The 19,942-nt window shown below is 30.6% G+C and overlaps 1 protein-coding gene across 2 annotated transcripts; it reads left to right on the top strand.

The window, feature by feature from the left end:
- Nucleotides 1–1,192: 1,192 nt before the first annotated feature.
- Nucleotides 1,193–18,756, top strand: LOC129981055 (glutamine synthetase-like). Of its 2 annotated transcripts, XM_056091682.1 has the most exons (7): nucleotides 1,193–1,352; nucleotides 11,809–11,934; nucleotides 13,592–13,787; nucleotides 15,384–15,545; nucleotides 15,698–15,844; nucleotides 16,439–16,766; nucleotides 18,273–18,756. In XM_056091682.1, exons 2-7 carry the CDS (start codon nucleotides 11,920–11,922, stop codon nucleotides 18,559–18,561), a joined length of 1,137 nt encoding a protein of 378 aa, XP_055947657.1. In that variant the 5' UTR covers nucleotides 1,193–1,352; nucleotides 11,809–11,919; the 3' UTR covers nucleotides 18,562–18,756. The 2 variants fall into 2 exon arrangements, with proteins under 2 accessions (XP_055947657.1, XP_055947658.1); XM_056091683.1 differs by lacking the exon at nucleotides 11,809–11,934 and having other exon boundaries at nucleotides 1,195–1,352.
- The last annotated feature ends 1,186 nt before the right edge of the window (nucleotides 18,757–19,942 follow it).

Consider the following 19,942-nt stretch of genomic DNA (forward strand, 5'->3'; position numbering starts at 1 on the left):
TATAGAATATTAAACAAATTCATTTTTCACGTAAAAATCTATTCATATTATCTACAAGTTTTTGTTTTGAAAATTTATAATTTTTTTAGATTAACATTTCACTTTAAAGCTAGTATCAATAATTACAAATATGTATTTTCTATTTAAAAACAATTTCTATAAAAATATTGCTTTGAAAATCTGTGATATATTAGATGAATGGTTCATTTGATCTCAGTGGAGTTGTATCTAGAGCCAATTCAACCATGGTCAGATAGACCGAATGGCATCTGGATCGATGCTTCTTTGCCCAAGTTTTCATATCGAATCAATAAGAACGGTATTCAATATTTTATAGATTTTGAATCAATAAGCCACGTTCATACAACTAATTTGTAATTGAATGAGAATAACAATTGAATATATCCCATTTAAGAAGTTGGAATTTTGTCTAAGAGCCACAGCGATGGGTACTATCCCGAAAAATACAAACATATAACTTTATGGCATTTGTAATTAAAATATGATCGATTATAAGAATTAAATTAAAACTGACTCTGAATAATTTTGAATATTCCCGAAGAAAATTATAATATGGATATTTTAAAAATAACTAATCAACATTTTTATTAATATTCCAAATTTCACTTTTTTTTCGTTTTGACTTTTTACCAATTCATAGATATTTAGTTAGAAAAACGAATCGTTCTATATAAATATTTAAATATATAGACTTCATGCAATAAAAATTTATTTGAAAGGACTCAACTATAATTCAGAGATTGGAAACAGAACATTTCAATTGAAAAAAAAATAAAAATAGGCAAGATTCTTAAAAAAAATGATGCATCTAATAATCCGGTAACTGAATTTTAAACCGATCTCAACTAAATCACATTAAAAGTAGCAGAATTTAGAAAATGTCTCTTTATATTCATTTAAAAAAAAAAGCATTTTATATATTTATATTACAGTAGCAACAATTCGAAAGGCGCGCAAACACACTCATTCTGCATCCGATTATACTACAGAATATTCATAAAGACGATCTTTTCCGAAAGAAATCTCTTGCTGCAGGCAGAAAATCGAAGAGGAAGAGCAACAGGGATCTAGGTAGAGACAGCGGAATCACGCGCCTGCCTCCAGCTTCAACGAATGACGGCTCTCCGATCACGTGATCGAGCGCCACCTTTTCTTAAAAAGAGCCGCACATCTCCTGGCTGTCACCCGCAGTCTAACATTCTCATCTGGTCAGTGCACGACTAATCTATGAGTAAAGGGGCTCTCACCTGTATTATTATTTCTTCTACTTTGTTTAAAGATAGGCCGCCTTCCCCATTCATTTATAAACCACCTCTGGATTTAGGAATCAGGTAAGAATTGCTCCTATTATCAAACTATTTCTTAACAAATGTTCTTAAACTTATTTCGAATAAAAAATAAATGAGATAATAAAAAAAGCTTAGAATTTTTCATTTAAATTATTTTACTGATGTTTATTACTTTATCATTTTTTCTTTGTATTTGTCTAAATATATAATATGCGATTGCAAACGATATTAATTTTTTTTAAATGGAAGAATATAAATATTTTGATTGGAAAATAAACTGCATGGCTATTGCTTACGGAATAGAAATTTTTTTTTCTTCTTCTTTTTTCGTTATTAAACAAAAGCCGCCAAGTAGGAAATTCTTTTCACCTTTAATTTTAGTTTCAGGAACTAAAAGAAAAAATTACTAAATGTTATCACAAATTTTATAAATAATACTTTGAAACGAAGTTTTTGGCATTTATTTGATTAAAATTATTGGAACTTTATTTTATTTTTCTGAATTTATGAGTGCCTCAAGTAAAGAAAGAAAAAAATTCATATGAACATTGAAATGTCTGAATGCAAATTTTAAAATAACTCTAATGAAACCTTCCAGAACAATACGAAGTTTGAGCTGCCACTAAAAATCTTACTTTTTGATGTATGAAATTACTTAGTATGCGAAAGTATGTTTACGATCTGATTGTGCATACATAATATTATTAATAATTAATTATCTTGAAATAATGGCGAATTTCAATATTTAAAACGAATTTGGAAATGATAAATTCTTAATGAAGTTCGGACATGCGTATTTCCAATTGCGTAACTGCAGAACTACGGTCGGTTGAAGAGTTACGGTCGAATAAAGTTTCGGGACTGCTGTGAATGATCTCTTTTTCTTTTCATCATCGCTTTTTCAGTTTTTCATCAGTAAATTCAAATTGATTAAAATTGTGATAAATAAAAATATTTTCAAGTCGTTCTTACGTCGTAAATATCTAATTATTTTTAAGTAAATGGGAACTAAGAAATTAGATTAAATAATTTTCTAACATTTTAAATAAATTGTTCTTTTAAAAATTAATAATGTTAAATAACATTTAAATAATTATATTCTGCTTTTTCCGAGAAAATTATTTCAAATCAAACCGTCCCTTTCCTAAAAAAAGTAAAGTCAGCCTTGAAATATTCAAATATTTTTACATAATCAGCAAATAAATTTCAACGCCATTTATTGTGGAATAATTCATTCACTGCAAAATTTGCAAATGTCGAATTAATATGAAATGAAAAGGAATATTTGATAGAGTAAATTATAATCTTATCAGCATTTAACTTTTAAAGAATTAAATTTATTGCTGCAAAATCTTTAAATAATGTTACTGTCATTGATTTTACGATCAATATCATTATTATTTTTTCAATGATGTTTCACTGGATTTAAATAAATGAAACTTTTTGATGAAACTGTCCGTGAAATCAGCTATCCTTAAATTGTATTCAAAAGTTCCAATTTCGAGCATTGGCATTCATGATCTACCCATCTCCTTTACTTAGTTATTTGCATATTTTGAATGCAATTCTCCCTATATTATTGCATATATTTAATGAATTAAGATTTAAAAATAGCGTTAAAAATAGATTTAACGCTATGAGAATCATAGCGTTAAATCTATTTTTTTAAAAATTGTGAGAAGTTTCGAAATGTCATTAAAATTAATATTAACTCTGAATTTCCCCGAAAAACTTCATTATAAGTTTTTATTGATAAGCTTTTATATGGTAATAATCAATCTTCAACAAATATCACCTTTTAAATTCTTTTTTTTTTTAATTTCTATGAATTTACCTGTTTTTATTAAAAGTCTAAGTATTCTTCATATTTGATGTTCACTATTTGGGTTCTCGTTTTCACAGAACAAAATTTTTTTTAAACAAATTAATTATTTTGATGTATAGGAAATTCTGAATTTCTTAGCATAAATTGATTCCACAAAATATTTTGCTTACTTGTTCATGGAAACTCAATTTTTCATGACCTTGAAGATTATGAGAGGCAAATTAATGCCAAATATCTGTCGGCTTTGTTTTAAATTTATAGCCCAACCATTTCGCTGACGTCATTAGAAAACAATAGGTATATCTTGTGCCACGGTTATGATGTAGGGAAAAAAAATATACGGGAAAAATGCAATATATTTCTGAAGAACTGGGAGAAAAGCTTTCTCTGGAGAAGATGGAGAAATGTCTTTGGAAACCGGCTTGATCCTGTTATCTGTCGCTCTCTACGCATGCGCAAGATCTTGGAGGGTTTTTCTTTCTCTTGGGAGTCACTTTCCGTCGCTTTTGAGATTTTTAAACGCATTTATCATAATTATTTTTACATTTTTGCATAGGGTAAAAGAGAAACAAATGAACAAGGAGGATGAAAGTAAAATAACAATGATTTCCAATACTATTTGAAAATGAATTGAAACCCTTCATTACTTTATATAAATAATAAATATTTACAGCTATAAATTATTAAACATGAAAATTTCAAAAGATAACGCATTTATAATCATTAAGTTCGCTTCAAAACTCATTACAAACAGAGAAAAAAATAAATAAATCTACTACTTTAATTATTATTATTGAGGCAATAAAATACTTTTTAAAATTTTTTAAAGACAAAATAGTGTTAAATTTGGTTTCATAGTTTTAAAAGCAAATTTTATAAAATATAAACCGAAACAAAATTATTCTTGAATAGTATTTAATCTTTAAGAACAGGATTAATTATTGATAAACTATTTGTATTTACTTTTGTTACCATTCTTTCAAACACAACAACTGTTTTTGACGAGAAAGGTTTATTAAATCTTATTAAATCGCATGATTCATTCAAATCTGATAAACATTTCAGCGTGGTTTCCTGTTTCGAGCACAAAATCGGTAATCATGCGTTCGATGGGAAACGGTACTTTATGAGTCAACTACTCTTTCAATTCCTATGTACAATGAATGAATGCATCCTGTTTACCTACTTTTGTGAAGAAATATTTTTTAAATGCGGAAAAGTATACTTTTTAAAAATTAAAGAGAATAAATATCTAAAAATACCAACTCTCTCCTTTGGTTTCCGGAGAAATTTCTGTTCTTTTGCGCAATTTAGTATGAATTGTCATACAAAACTACTTTCACCCAATAGAAAAGCTTTATTTTTTTATGTCGCTTTTGTTTGTTTCCAAACGCCAAGAGAAAATAAGTTCAAGGGTAAGAGAAAGGGGGAAAACATATTCATAAGACTTGTTTATGAGCCACTTTTGCTGGAAGTTGCACATTTATGGGTCGCTATTTAAATGTATTTCCTTGTATTTGTGGTAAAGTATTATAATTGGCTAAAGCAAAATGACTTATTTTAAAATACAAAGAGCATTATTTCCCTTCCTTGAAATCGAGTAAAACTGGGCTAGCAATATATGCTTTATGTTTTTTAAAAAAATATGATGAAATAAAACCTGACTTTTATCTAACATACTGTATTATTATTTCATAATATTCGAATAAATTAATGTAGTCCCTTTTAGATATTGAATAAGATTACAGTCTTTTTTTTTTCCCTTTATGTTTTGTTAGATCCCATTTTATGTATTATATAAAGTTATATTGTATACAAAATATATTAAATATGTATTATTATATAAAATATATCTTACCTAATACTGCTAATGAAGACAGTATTAATGAAGTCAACTGGTTGAAAATATATTGCTAATAAACTTAATGCTACTTTCAACAGTTCAGTTATTTAAGTGCCTACGGGATTTTATTGTATGGCAATCCGTTTGAAGCACTTGAAAAGATTGCACTAATGAAAAACTGCATGCAATTTTCTTTCTATAAATATAATGAGAAAGCCATATTAGGATGGTTATGATGTAGTTTTTATATTTAAGCAGCTTTATAAAAAAAAATGGGAAAAAATAATAAACCTTATTATTTTAATAATCAAATTAATAAAACCATTCAACATGCAAGAACAGTTATTGTAGAAACATATTTTGTGTGTGTTTTATATATAGTATTCATCGCAAATTATGAAAGAAAATCATGTTATGAAATCTGTTATTCATGAATGTGAAGAAGGTTTTAACTTTTTAAGATTTTAGTTTGTGCTTGTAAACCAATAAAATTGAAATATCATTCAATTTCATTATCATTGAATATTTTAATTACATTTCTTTTAGCATTTATGTGCAATTTTGAGACACGAGTCCATATTAAAAAATTAAAAAATATTAAAAAAATTAAAAATATTAAAAAATATTAACAGAATTAAAAAATATCTTGAAGCTTCCTTTTCTCAGCGTTCACTAAAACTTCAAAGAGTATATTGCAATTTTTGATGTCAAGGTCTTCAAAACGGTTGTATGACAGATGCGTACAACCATTTCCGTACAGCTCATAAAAAAGCCAATAAATCACACGTAGCTCTTTGAAAAAAGGGGGTAAGGAGTAATTAGTCTAGGTTTGCTAAAACATATGTTATCTGTTGGCAAGAGTATTTGGCGAGAAAATGTATTGGTATTTTAACTAAATTTTGATGCTTAAACACAGGGGGAAAACTTTTGTCTCTATGTGTATATGCTGGCTCTGTACACACCTTGGCGTCTGCCTATCAAATTTGGCAAATATATATTTTGGAGGGTAGGAAAGTGATTTTTTGAATTTTTAATTAGAATTTTAATTTATCAAAAAATAAGAGAATTATTTGATAACTTTCTAAACATTTTCAGTAAAAAATAGTTTTTACTTCCAAATCATATCAATTCTCTGCATTATTCCTTCAAAATCAAAGTATGCTAAATATAGTTCTCATGAAATGAAAATCAATAAACTTTAAAAAAATCCGAAATAGAAATTCCATTCAAAAAAAAATACACCTGAACTTAACTATTACCATCACAAACGATTCCCATTGTTTTAAAATAAGTGGAACATTTAAATGTGCATTTCAGCTAATTAATAGCACATAAATCAATAAGAGAATTTAACAGTGATAAATTTACTACTATTTAAAATTAAATCTGTTCAAAGCTTTTGAATTTCTGGAACTCAAATAAATAATTCAAATACACATGAAATAAATAACTTAACAAGCCTGTATAGTTATAAAAATACATCTTATCTTATATTTAAAAATCTAGTATTCTCTTTTATGTGAAAACTTTATCTTTTCGTACGTAAATATAAACGGAAGATCTTGACTATAAAGCATACATGCTATCTAAGATCTGTATTCTTTTTACAGAATAAAATTAAGCAAAGACTGATAAACCAATAAAATTAATGAATTTTTTAAAAATTTTAAGATAATTTACGTAAGACATAATATTTTTTGTATTAATATTTTTAAATGCACTGAATTGCATATTTTTTTCTTCCAAATATACGTGTGTTAAATTTAGTATCTCTACGTCCAATGGTCGATATTTTAAATAGAATGATAGACGCATATATATATACATTCACTTTCATTCTTGGAAGAAAATCTTATTTTGTTAATTAAAGCTTTTAGATTAAAGTCTGAATATTCCACACTTTAATTTTTGAATAATTTTAAACGAAAAATTTGGAGATATCTGTGAAATTTAAAATATATGCTTCCGTGTTAAAAGCCAATTTTTTCCACCACCCCCACCCCCATCCTTTGTGTGTGTGTGCGTATGTTATTAGGTAATTTTTTATTTAAGTTCCTAAAACAGTCCTTATTTTATTTTATGAATTAAAAATAAAACTCATGATATTTTAATGGAACATTACAAATGGAAATTGAATAATAATACGTAAGAAAGCATTTTTCACAATTTTTAAACTTATCCCGCATTTACTATTTATTTGATTTTTATAATATTGCAGTGTATTGAATACTATGATCTAAGAAATCATTTAAATTATTTTTTTGTACATAGTAGCATTAAAGAATTAATGCTCTGTGAAATATTCCTTCAAATCCAATACAAACTCACCAAACTTTTAGCCTATATTGAGAAAAAAAATTATAACTGTTACATAAGTATTATAATGCAGTTTTTTTTTTAATTAGCAATATACTAATAGGAAATTATTAATTTTATTTTAATTACAAGATTGCAAATTTCTATAATGGAAATACTATAATGGAATACTGAAGATTTAATCAAAGTTTCATGTATTATGAATGAAAGTAAATTACAGAAATAGAAGTGAATGTTCACTTATATAGTTATGAAGAAATAAAACATCTCTTTAAAAACTTCTTTAATGTTACAGCAAGAGTTTCTTCTGCAATGCAGTAAAAGAAGTCTGACTTTATTTTTTTAAATAAAGAAACTATTGTACTAAATTCATTTGCTCTTAAAATCTTATATGGATCTCGACTGGACTTCTGAAAACTATGGGCTCATTGTGAGATAACCAGACTTTTTCCATAGAAAAATATCTGCAAATTGTGCATTGTTTTCACGAAAAAAATCGCTTAAGAACGTCCGAATCAATGGTAAAATCGAAAGATGCCCTTGAAGCCAGTTCTATTAAATATAATTAAATTCCCAAGAGATTTGAATCTACTATACAGCGCTGTTATGTCAACAGTCCAAAAAAATTATTTAAATCATTCTAATCTGGGGGGGGGGAGGGGACAAGATTTTTAAATAGGTAAAATTGGCAATTGTCAAGGAACCCCTCAGCTCTTGATAATTTTTAATAGTTGTAGAAAGGTAAATGGTTTTATACTTTCATTTAATGACAGTGGGCCGTGCAGTCAAATTTATTCAAGTTATAATCAAAATTATAAATTAATTTTGAGACTTTACTCTAGTAATATTTCTAATTACCATTTACTCGTTATGCTATTTTATAATTCTAAAAAATTTGAAGCTTTACAGTTTAAAGAAATATATTTCCCCCTTTTACAATATTGTTTAGAGTGTTATAGAAAGTTTTCTTTTGTTTTCGATATTTTGCTTAAAATTAATTTTACGTTTTGACAGTGCCCTTTTTTTATTTGTACAATATTGAAATGGACTTTTTAGAAAGGGACTTGCGACTTCAGTTTTCAAAATTTACTACATAAAATTGCTGAATAAAAATTAAATTAAAATCAATAAAAATTTTGGAGGGAAAAAGGGGCTTCGAGATTTACATTATCTCAGGCCCCCAGGAAGGTTTAAAAAGGCCATGAATTCTTTTGAAATTAGAAATAATTACATTGTTTAAAATATGAAAAAAAAACGCATAGCTAATAAGTAAACATTTCAATAAAGGGGTAGATGTATATTGTTGAAGAGTATTTTACCAGAACTTCATTCAACACTATTTTTAATGACTTTTTGTACATATAAGAACGATCTTTAATGAAATTAAAGTTTCTGAAGAACATATACTACATATATTAATGTAAAAATCCTTTTTCTTAATTTTGTTTTATATTTAACAGCAGATTTCGATTATAGTTTAATGAATAGTGCAACTAGAAGAAAATTAAATTTGAATTCAGCTAATATTTCCTACAAATTTTCGCAGGTACAAATGATCAGTTAGCAAAATATTAATATACTTCTGATTTAGTAAGCTGCTTATTTTACGCACCTTATACTTAAAATATATCATACATTAAGTGCAAAGTCGTATAATGAACAAATAATTTATCAGAGTACAGATTTTTGAAAAAAATGTAACAACATTTAAATTAAATCTACGATGATAAACAGAAAAGTTTAAATTTGAATGGCGCTCTACTCTGGAAACTGATTTTTTTAAAACAAATACAAATCCCTCCTTACAAATCCTTCCAATTCCACTAACCTCATTTAATTGTACTTTAAATTTAAGAAATAATTTTTAATCGCCTATATTTAAATAACGAACTTATTGAATTAAATAAACGAATCAAGAAGAAATAAATCAAAAATTAATGAAACGCAAACTCTTTCGTTTAATGCAAAACGTTATATTTATGTAAAGTAATGCATTTATATCTGAAATCTAGAAAAAATGATTATTATTTCGAAGTGTGTACACTATTTATATGAGCAGAAATATCTTTCCTAAATGTTTTTATCTTACATTTTTAAATATATACATTGAAAAGCAATCCATCTTTCATAAAAAGCAAAGTGGAAATTATTCCTATAGTATTAAAACGCATGAAATTATATTAATGAACGTATCGTTAAGTATTCGAAATTGTGCCAAACCTCAGACTAACTCTCGCCAAATATGACACTTTTAGATAACGTTTAAGATGTTGTAACCTCTTCTAGAACTGAACCTTCGCAGTAACTCAACCGCATTGTAAACGAGACAACTGATTGACAGTTTTATGATTCGTACGCAAATGGTTGTACGCATCTGTCCCACTACCCTTCAAAACAGATCATAGTTATGAAATATCGTCTTGGAAACCACTTTAGATTCATTTAACGCGTGCGCTATCATCGAATCTATTAAAAACTGTAAACGTTTTTCGGTACCTTCTGTCTCAGCAGTAAATAAGAAAAGCCATAAAAGATTAATTACTTAAATGGTTGTGCATTTAATAGTTTCTTTATCTAATAAAAATTAAATTATGAATTTCTTAATAAAAAAAATTTTAGTTTTTGTTTATATTTAGAAATTGTTTTAGATATTTCTTGAAATCTTTATTTCATTAATCTTCATTTATGATATTGACTTCACCCTTCGATCATTTTTCTTCTTCTTCGAAAAAAAAAACCGCTGAGATATTTTTTAAAGAAACTTTATGATGTACGTAGATAATAGGTTAATATCGTATCACGGAAAACAAATTTTTATTATATATAGATTTATTCTCAATTATTGAAGTATTTGACTTTTATTTTTAATTGTTGTGCAGTTGATTAAAAATCTAATTTCATTCTCATTTTTTGAAAACAGTTCAAAGTCAGGTTCGCCCCGAGTTTGATTTAAGAAGATGAATGTCTTATTTTGAAACAACACAAAAACAATTTCGGGACAGAAGTCGGTTACTTCTAACCGTGGTCAGATGACGCAAGTGATACTTATGTCAGAGCCAGGATCCCTCTCTCCAAACTTCCGCACTGCACCAACCGGATAATGTTTAACCGTTGAAAATTTAACTTGAGTTCAACCCATATGCAAAGCGTATCTGAAGTGGAATTCAGTATCGAATCCGCAACCCTCCTGTTTCGGAGTCCAGAATTTGCCTCCGCGGATCCAAGACTTTTTATAGCTTTAGTTTATTTATAAAAAGGAAACTTTTGTCTAACAAGTGGGAGTGGTATCTCATTAACAATTTTTTTACACCAACAGAATATGGCGCTTTTGCATTCTAAAATACATAATATAATTCAATTGTGTCTATAATGTATTTAGTTTAATTATTTTAATTTGAGAAAATGATGCTAGATTATTTTACATGTAAAAACCATTATTAAATTGTAGTTTTAGGAATTCCGCATTCATTTATTTAAGATGACAATTTTATAGCCTGATTCTCACGAGCTGGCGGCTGTGACTTAAGAATGATATCTTTTGAGTCTATTTTATTAACTTAAAGACAAACAGGAATCAAAGTTGCCATATTTGGCTGCGTTTCAACGCAGGATTGAAAATAATGTATAATGAAACGGAGAGGAAAACAAGATTACTTCGAGTTCACTCGTCTGTCTTTAATCAAAGATCAGCCACCAGTTTACCAGAGTTACGCTAGATTTATCTTTTTGTAATGTAAATATGTATCTTCTAGCGATACGTCCCCCCCCCTTCCCTCACCAACGTGTATGTTTTAACGATACTGTGTAATTATTTATTGAACCATGTTTTCCATCTTATCAAATGTAAGTCTCTAAGACGATGTAATAAACAAGGTGGCTTCTTTTGAAAACAGGCTTACTTTTCTAAAGCTCTTAACCCCTTCATCCATTAACATTTTTCCCCCAAGGAAAAATTTCAGATTCCATCTGGGAAAGTAAAATATAGCGACAGGAGAATCCAAATATCCGAATGACGTCTTTTGGAGTATTTTTAGATTCACAAACAAGATTTGGAATCTCGTTTGTTAAGAGAAGCCAACATTTCGTGTGCACTTCTGGAAATAACGATTTCCAATGTTTGCCTTTATTTATGAAGCGTGAATGAAGTGTATCTATTTTGAGCTGAATCCATTTGCCGATGATCTTAGAATAAATATCACGGATATCGAAATATTGTTGTCAGAAAGATCTTCACAGTGGCCTAGAGCAGTACACATTATGAGTCTCTTCATCCCATGTTAACACAAAAAGCTGAAGAACTGTGTGACTATATCTTCACGATATTGGACCGGCATTCAGAATGTCGAACAACATCGTAGAGATATCGGACAAAATAGTGTACTAATAGGGTAATATTCTGATTTGATAAATTTTACATTTCAACGCATTTTTAACTATTTTATGCTTTATTTTAAGTTATTTTTTATTTCATTATGAAGATATATAATTGTTTTAATTTATCTATTTTATTCCAGACTGTTCAGTATCTTCATTTGCGCACTGTATTATTTAAGAAGAGTTTCGGTGTTTTAAGAAATATTCTAATTTCAAAGTGAGCATATCGAAACATATAAGATCCTGACCAAATGCATTTGAAACGAGTTAGTACTATTCTAAAATTTTATAATTTATAGAATAAGTATTTCTTACAAATTTATTTATTTGGTTATTAGGAGAATAATATTTTTTTATTGACTTGTTGCGGTGTCTGTCAGCCTAGTCGCGCTAGACGTCTACCTTTTCGGATATCTATAACTGGTTCTTCGTAAAAATTGTTGAATGCGCTTTGATTTCTCTATAATAGGCTTGATGGTTGGGGAATTACAATCTAACTATTTAGAAAGGTCAATATCATTGCTGGCTTATTTCCTATGAATTCTACATTAACTATAAAAATAATCCGTTATTTGGGTTTTTTTAGTTAAAAATTCAATTTATTTATTTTAAGCAACGTTTATTCACTTTAAAACAATCTTTAGAGGTATATGTTATATTATATTCGTCTATGACAATAAGATACAAAATATATAACGTCAAAATAATAACGTCTGGTGCAAAATGACGCCACCAGAGTTAAACCTCTTCTTTTATCCAGAGATGTCATGAACGAATCTACAAATTTTATTTAGCAAATGTCGTTATCGACAGATTTTGTTGAATTTCTCATTCTGATATCTAATTTCAAACAAAATTTAATGGTTTTTTTTTCAATTTACATAACTTATTTCTTGAATATACTTATCTCAGATCTTGAAATCTGAAAAAACGAGTTTAGGAATTTATAGCAACAAAGACTGTGTTATCTTAAAACAAATAATAGAGTTGAGGTTAATAAATGCCAAACGATTTCTGTCCGCCATATTCATATTTCAAGAATAACATATAAAACCATCACTATCGGCTCCATAAATATGTTTTTGCAATTTTAAATTAGCCAAAAAAATTTAATTAAATGAAATGTTTGAATTATGCTTCTTATGAAGTGGTTTAAACTACTGTCCAATTATTTCAATTCCTAACGGGCAAAAAAATTCAGAAACAATTCTTATTGAAATGGCTGTTTCCTTATCAACATACCATTTACTCCATTTTCTTGTATTATATTGCTATTCTTATCAATGTCGTTTGGTTAAATTGTTTTTACATATTAATCAAATTACGTTAAAATTTTATTGTCGTATAGTATCTGAACAATGTTTGTTTTTTCATTAAAAAACCCGAATGTTAATTTGGATTGCATGGTAAAGGCTTATACTTTCAATCTTTCCTTCGAAGGTGATTTCTGTGTTCAGTCTGCTCTGCTCAGACACCATACAGGTGTCATCTTCCCATTGCTATCCTGTAGATTTGAAAACGAATTCTTTGTGTTGTATGTGTATCTGAAATTTTTAATCAAAACTGATGCAGTTTTTAACGTACTGCAACTGACATACTTCTACAACATTCTATGCAAATTACAGTGATTATGATTATTTACTAATTCCGTTCACTAAACTATAGAAATAATTGTCACCTGACTGTGTAGCTTTGATGAGATATTATATTGATTTACTCATATTTATTATATTATTACTCATATTTTACTTTTACTTTTGAACAATAAGTTCTTTAGTGTTTTTATGTGTATGTGATAGCTTATGTTTTGCAAAAACTGCAGTCTTATTAGCATAGAAGAAGATAAGTTTGCAATAGACACAGTGTTTTATATTTCCACTTAACTGCAAAGAATTTGATCGAAATGCTCCGATTCATTTTTAGGTAACGCTAAGAGAGATGTCGAACACAACGTGTATGTCTACGAGCTGCCTTCTGAACAAGCAGACCACTATGAAATATCTGAGTTTGCCCCAACCGGAAGACAAGGTGCAGTGCATGTACGTCTGGATCGACGGCACGGGAGAACAATTGAGGGCCAAAACAAGAACTCTAGATTTCGTACCCAAGGCTCCAGAAGGTAAGATTTCACAAACTTAGCCCCAGATACAAACTAGATTGCAGAACATTGTACTATCGCTGAATGTCCTATGCTTTCGAAATCATTCAACCGTAATTCTTGGATTGGCTTTACCGAAAATATCTTACGTAAAATTCTGCCTTTATTATTATCTTTTTTCCTTCTTGAATTATTGTTAATATTAGGTTGGAGAAAAAGAAATCCATTATTTTTATGTGAACTTCAAAACTTTATTTATGTTTCAGATTACCAATTTTGATCAAATATGCCTCGTTTTGTTCTATAATTTGTTGCCATTTTAAAGATAGCTTCATGATGCGTCTCATATAAGTCTTGGTCCCTATCGGGGAAAAAATCTAGTGATCGATTTTCACAATCTTCTCTTGATATCAATCTCTTATCACTAAGAAAATTTTGCAAGGCAAGAAAAACTTGGTGCCAGTTCTGGACTATATGGTGGATGCATCAAAACTTTCCAACCAAGCCCCCGGAGTTTCTGGTGAGTCACTGCAGACGTGTGCGTCCTGACGGCGTCCTGATGGAACACAATGCCTCTTCTGTTGGCCAGTTCTGGCCGTTTCTGGTCAATCGCCATCTTCAAACGTTCCAGCTGTTGACAGCAGAGATCCGAATTTTAGTATTTGGCTATATGGAAGCAACTCACAATAAATTAATCTTTTCCAATGCCACCAAATGCTTAGCAGAACCTTCCTCGCCATTGGTCCTGGTTTGGCCACCATTGGAGCTGTTTTACCTCGCTTTGACCACGATATTTTTCGCAAATGTTGTCGTATGTAACACATTTCTCATCTTCAGTCACCATCCGTTTAAGAAATGGGTCGATTTCATTCCATTTGGCCAAGGTTTCACAGATAGAAATTTGATCCATCATTTTCATCAACATCAAAACATCAAAAATACCTGAACAGAATCGACGAAACCAAAATTGCACGTAATTGGCTGTTACAATATCGGGATCATAAATACCATTCACAATTTCAGTCACCTGACTTGCATTTTCACCTTTATCAAAAAAAAAGTGCCGAATTTTCTCTTTGTTGACTTCTATTTTTAACACTTTGTAACTCACAACTGAATGGACCAAACAGAAAAAGCAAAAGAATTTTTGTAGTGTAAAATATCATCTTTCCAACTAGCCTAAATCTGAAATTGTTTGATCGATACTTCACGAGATATCCATCACTATAACCATCTGTCTAAAAACTAATGGATTTCTTTTTCGCCAACCAAATATTTCATTGCTACTCTTTATGATAACTGTTTATCACTCTCACAATGCACAACCACCTGCTAATATTTTCAATGCCATGTCATTATCCTTATCATCTGTTATATCCGGAAATTAAAGGGGGAATTTCAGGGAAATTAGAATTGATTGACTCACTCCTGAAATCGGCAAACCATTCAATCGTTTCTGGCTAGCTAAATTTAGTGAACTTTCCGTTGAAACTTTCAACATTGGTGGTAATGTAATTGGTGATAACTTCAAATTGAATAATTTCGGAATTTTCGAATATAATTCTAAATGTGTCTTGATGATATTTCTATCAAAATAATGCTGTAACATTTTCTCAGATCTGCCTATTTGGAATTTCGATGGCTCGAGTACCTATCAAGCAGAAGATTCCAATTCCGACACTTACTTGTATCCTGTGGCGCTCTACAAGGATCCATTCCGAGGCGGGGACAATAAGCTGGTGCTCTGCGAAACCTATAAGTACAATAAGAAACCTACGGGTAAGTATTTCTGATTGAAAATTGGATCCTTAAAACAAATCTTTAAAAAGTGAATCTCAATTTAATGACGATTGGTTACAGTTATCCTCCCTCTTTATATTGAATTTTGAGATATTGTTTTAAAATTCTGTTCCCTTTTTCTCTCCTTTTAGAGTCTAACAAGCGTCACACATGCATGGAAGTGATGAATAAAGCCAAGGATCAAAAGCCGTGGTTCGGCATCGAACAAGAATATACTTTATTAGACTGTGATAAGCATCCCTTTGGATGGCCCAAGAATGGATTTCCTGGCCCTCAAGGTATGTTTTATCAATACACTTTTATCCTTACTCGTAGAATTTTGTCCCAGTATCAAAGGTGTCTTCACTACAAAAGCAATTTGTCAGCTTCATGGCATTAATTTTCTCATACACTGATGTAATCGATATTGTCCTATGAAATAGATACTATTAGTAATTAGTAAAAAGAAGAAAAAAAAAGATAAGTTGAGTAAACATGTTTTTTTAGAAGAATAAAACATTTTTTTTTCTGAAAATAATATTGAAAAATAGCATTTGCTTTCAATTTTTTAAAGCAAATAGATTTTAACCGTTCAACTGGAATATTTATAATCTATCTATCTTCTTCTCCTTTGTGTTCAGCCGACGACCCCGCCACTTTTGGGCTATTTTCCTCCTTGTACAATTTTTATCATGATGTGAAATAAGTGTGCGGAAACTTAAAATTTGAATACAATTCTCTGATATGCTGATAAAGTTTCGTTAATAATATGATAGTGTTTGAGACTTGATTCGTGTGTGCATATTTCGTTTTTAATACTAGTTCTTAAATATACGGCAACTATACTGTGCTCGTCCGACGTTCTACGTATTAATGAATATTGCATTTCCTAGGTCCATACTACTGCGGCGTGGGTTCGGACAAAGTGTACGGTCGTGATGTAGTGGAGGCCCATTACCGTGCCTGCTTGTACGCTGGCATTCCCATCTGCGGCACGAATGCCGAGGTGATGCCTGCCCAGTGGGAATTCCAAGTGGGACCGAGCGAAGGGGTCCGGATCGGAGACGATTTGTGGATGGCTAGGTTCATCTTGCAGAGAGTGGCCGAGGACTTCGGAGTGGTGGTCACCTTCGATCCCAAGCCCATACCTGGCGACTGGAACGGTGCTGGTGCTCATACCAACTTTAGCACTAAAGCTATGCGGGAGGAAAATGGAATAAAGTGAGTTTTTCTGAAAAATATTAATTGCAAACGCGAAGTTTCGTTAAAATATCTTGGATTTACAATACTTTTTTTTGGAAAATAAAATACTTTAAAGAAAATCTCGGTGAGATTCATTCTCTAAGAGGTAGTGATGGATTACGAATTCATTCAACACAATGAGATATGGAGCATTAATTTTAAATAGGAATTTCATTTGCTGTGTTAAAATACTAAAGGGGAAAATATTCCGATTCAACTTTTATGCTGAATAACTAAAACGTGGCAAATTAGAAATGTATGCTCTTCCCGTTATTATAGGATAAAATTCAAATGATCTTATGGCAATTACAAAATGTGCGTTACAATTAATTGAAAATTTTAAGTTTGAGTGATAAACAAATCTAAAAGTATTATGCAGTTTCAAGGTTATTTTATCCGTTTTATAAATAGGCGTGAAATAGTTGACATTTTTTAAAAATACATTCATTTCTATGACTCATTTTTGTGAGGAATTGTAAATATAATCACATTGCTCACATTTTAAAAGACAACTTGCTTGCTCATAGAATTGTAGCATAACAGTAAATATCGAAAACTATCTACTACTGTTAAAATTCTACTTCTTCTATCTTTTAGAACAATACACAACTGGGAAGGATTTCGAATCATTTTTCAAACCTAGCCGACTTCCATTTACAAAATCAGTTACCATATAAGATTTTAATCAATAACTGGTAAACGCTTCTAATCGATGAATTCTTTTCGATTTATGTCAAAGGCTGACTTTCATTCACGCTTCCTCTTTAATGGCGCTGTTTAAAAAAAAAAAAAGAATTTTATATCCATAAAGTTGCCAAATCGGGTCTGAAATAATATGACGTGTCAATCGATATATCAAGTTTCAGTTTTCTTTTTACGGCATTGGTAAAGATCTAAAGACACAAATCGTCCATTCAATCGTCCAAAGGGATTAAACCTTAAACTGGGTATTCCAAACTGCCGGAATGCACACGGAAAAATCTGAATACCGGATCGCTGTAACAGCAACACTGTCGGAAACCGAGGTTGGTCCCTAAGGGCCGGCCACGGTACAACCCTTCGCTTGGGAAGTACGTCCCGTCATCGATAAGAGGAGCCAGACCACTGCCTTTTTCTGTACCCAGCGAAGTGATGGCGAGAACCAGCCACCATGCGGGAAGCTTCTCATCCTCTATTACGAGATACCCCCCCCCCCCCTCCCGGGTAGTCCAAAGAGATTGAAGAAAAAAAAACTGGGGGATTTCTTTTTATATTGGAAATAGTCTCTCGAAGCTTGAAACTTCTATATTGTTCGTAAGATGCGCGCAAAGTGTATTATTCCATCAAGGGAATATGACGAGCGTGTATTGCACGGTTGATAATTATCAAGAGACGTTGCGTGAGAATTATTTCGCTTGTGCGTGCATCAATTCATTTCAGAAACTTATTTTTCACCAAATTTTCTGCCTTTTTTGTGATTTATCATCTGTTCTATCTTAATTATAGGGAGATCGAGAAAGCAATTGATCGTCTATCCAAGCATCATTTGCGCCATATTCAAGCTTACGATCCTAAGCAGGGCAAAGACAACGAACGTCGTCTGACAGGGAACCATGAGACTTCGAGCATTCATGATTTCAGTGCAGGAGTAGCCAACAGGGGCGCCAGCATCCGTATCCCGCGGCAGGTGGCAGAGGAGGGCAAGGGATACCTCGAAGACAGGCGACCCTCTTCCAATTGCGATCCTTACAGCGTGGCCGAAGTCATCGTCAGAACAGTCTGCCTTGGTGAATAAGTTCTGTTCCCCTTCCAGTACCTGTCCTCTTCCGGTTCTGTTTAGATGTGTACGGCACTTTTTTTTTCTTGTCTTTCCATGGCACCTTGATTTTATTTCTGAGACTTTCAGTGACCAATGTTTATATTTATAGTTGAAAATGAAATTAGATTCATCTGTATGTAATTGTATAATAAAAGATTTATGTCATGTTCAGTTTATGGTTTAATTTTTTCAAATTGTTCGCTAACAGGCTAGAGCAATATCAATAAAGTTGTGGAATCGTTTGCGAGCCCTTTGATTCTAGCCCTTTTATTTCCCACCTAGAGCTGAAATTCAATAGCTTGTTAAATAATTATTTCTGCCTTGAATCTTATTAAGTAAAAGGAGAATCACAACTTTTTTTTAATTTCTCTAATCGCCCCTTATCAGAGAGACGAATTTTAAAAAATAAAGAAAGTACAACAGAATATTGCCTTCAAGTATTTGATATGCCAGTGTTTGCTTGCCCATTCTATTTTTTCTATTAATTATATCCAGGAAGCACAATTAGCTTTGTAGTTCGCATTTTGTAACACAATTTTACTACAATCCGAAAACAGTTACCAATAATAATAGTAAAATTCACATTTAATTATTTATAAAAAAGTCACTTTAAAAAAATGTTCAAGCATAATTTTTTATCAGCAAGATCTTATTTGAGACAAGAAATCGAAAATTCCTACTCGGCAATAAGGTAGCTCTTTCAATCAACAATCATGTTGACCGAAAGTCTACTAACTACCCCCCCCCCCTCTTCCCTGATTGGATGAAATTCACCACTTGCTCTCTTCAACAAGTTGTCCTGCATAACCCATCCTGCTTCCGATTCCTGTCTTTGCCTCTCCCTACTGGTGACTAGCTACAAAAACCAATTGGAATAAAATTCAAATTCTTCAAAATAAAATCTTAAGAATAATGGCATGGTTTATAGCAAATGAAGTAAAAACCTTAAAAGTTTAAACTAAAGAAAAATTTACTATAAATTTGACTAGAGAATTTTTATTCGTGAGAAAACAAAGTAAACTCACTGGTGATTAATTCGGAAGAAACAGTAGATAATCCTAACCATAGTTATATGGATTCCTCTACTAAAACCATCATTTTGTCAAGTACATAAATCTGCGTCACTTTTCAACATACTTTCACAAGTCGCTAAATTACCATTTTAATATTTTTATAAGATTTCCTATCTTAAAATTTGTTAATGCACTTCAACGGAGAAGTTATTAGATACTTATATTTAATAGTTTTTAACTAATCCAAGTAAGATATCTGTGGTGGTTTCGTTGTTATTTTAGTTCATTTTACCGAAGAATATTTTTTTTTTTCTACACTGAATTCCTGGATACTTTTTTAACCA

The sequence above is a fragment of the Argiope bruennichi genome, chromosome 8 (genome assembly GCF_947563725.1).
Source record: "Argiope bruennichi chromosome 8, qqArgBrue1.1, whole genome shotgun sequence".
NCBI lineage: Eukaryota > Metazoa > Arthropoda > Arachnida > Araneae > Araneidae > Argiope > Argiope bruennichi.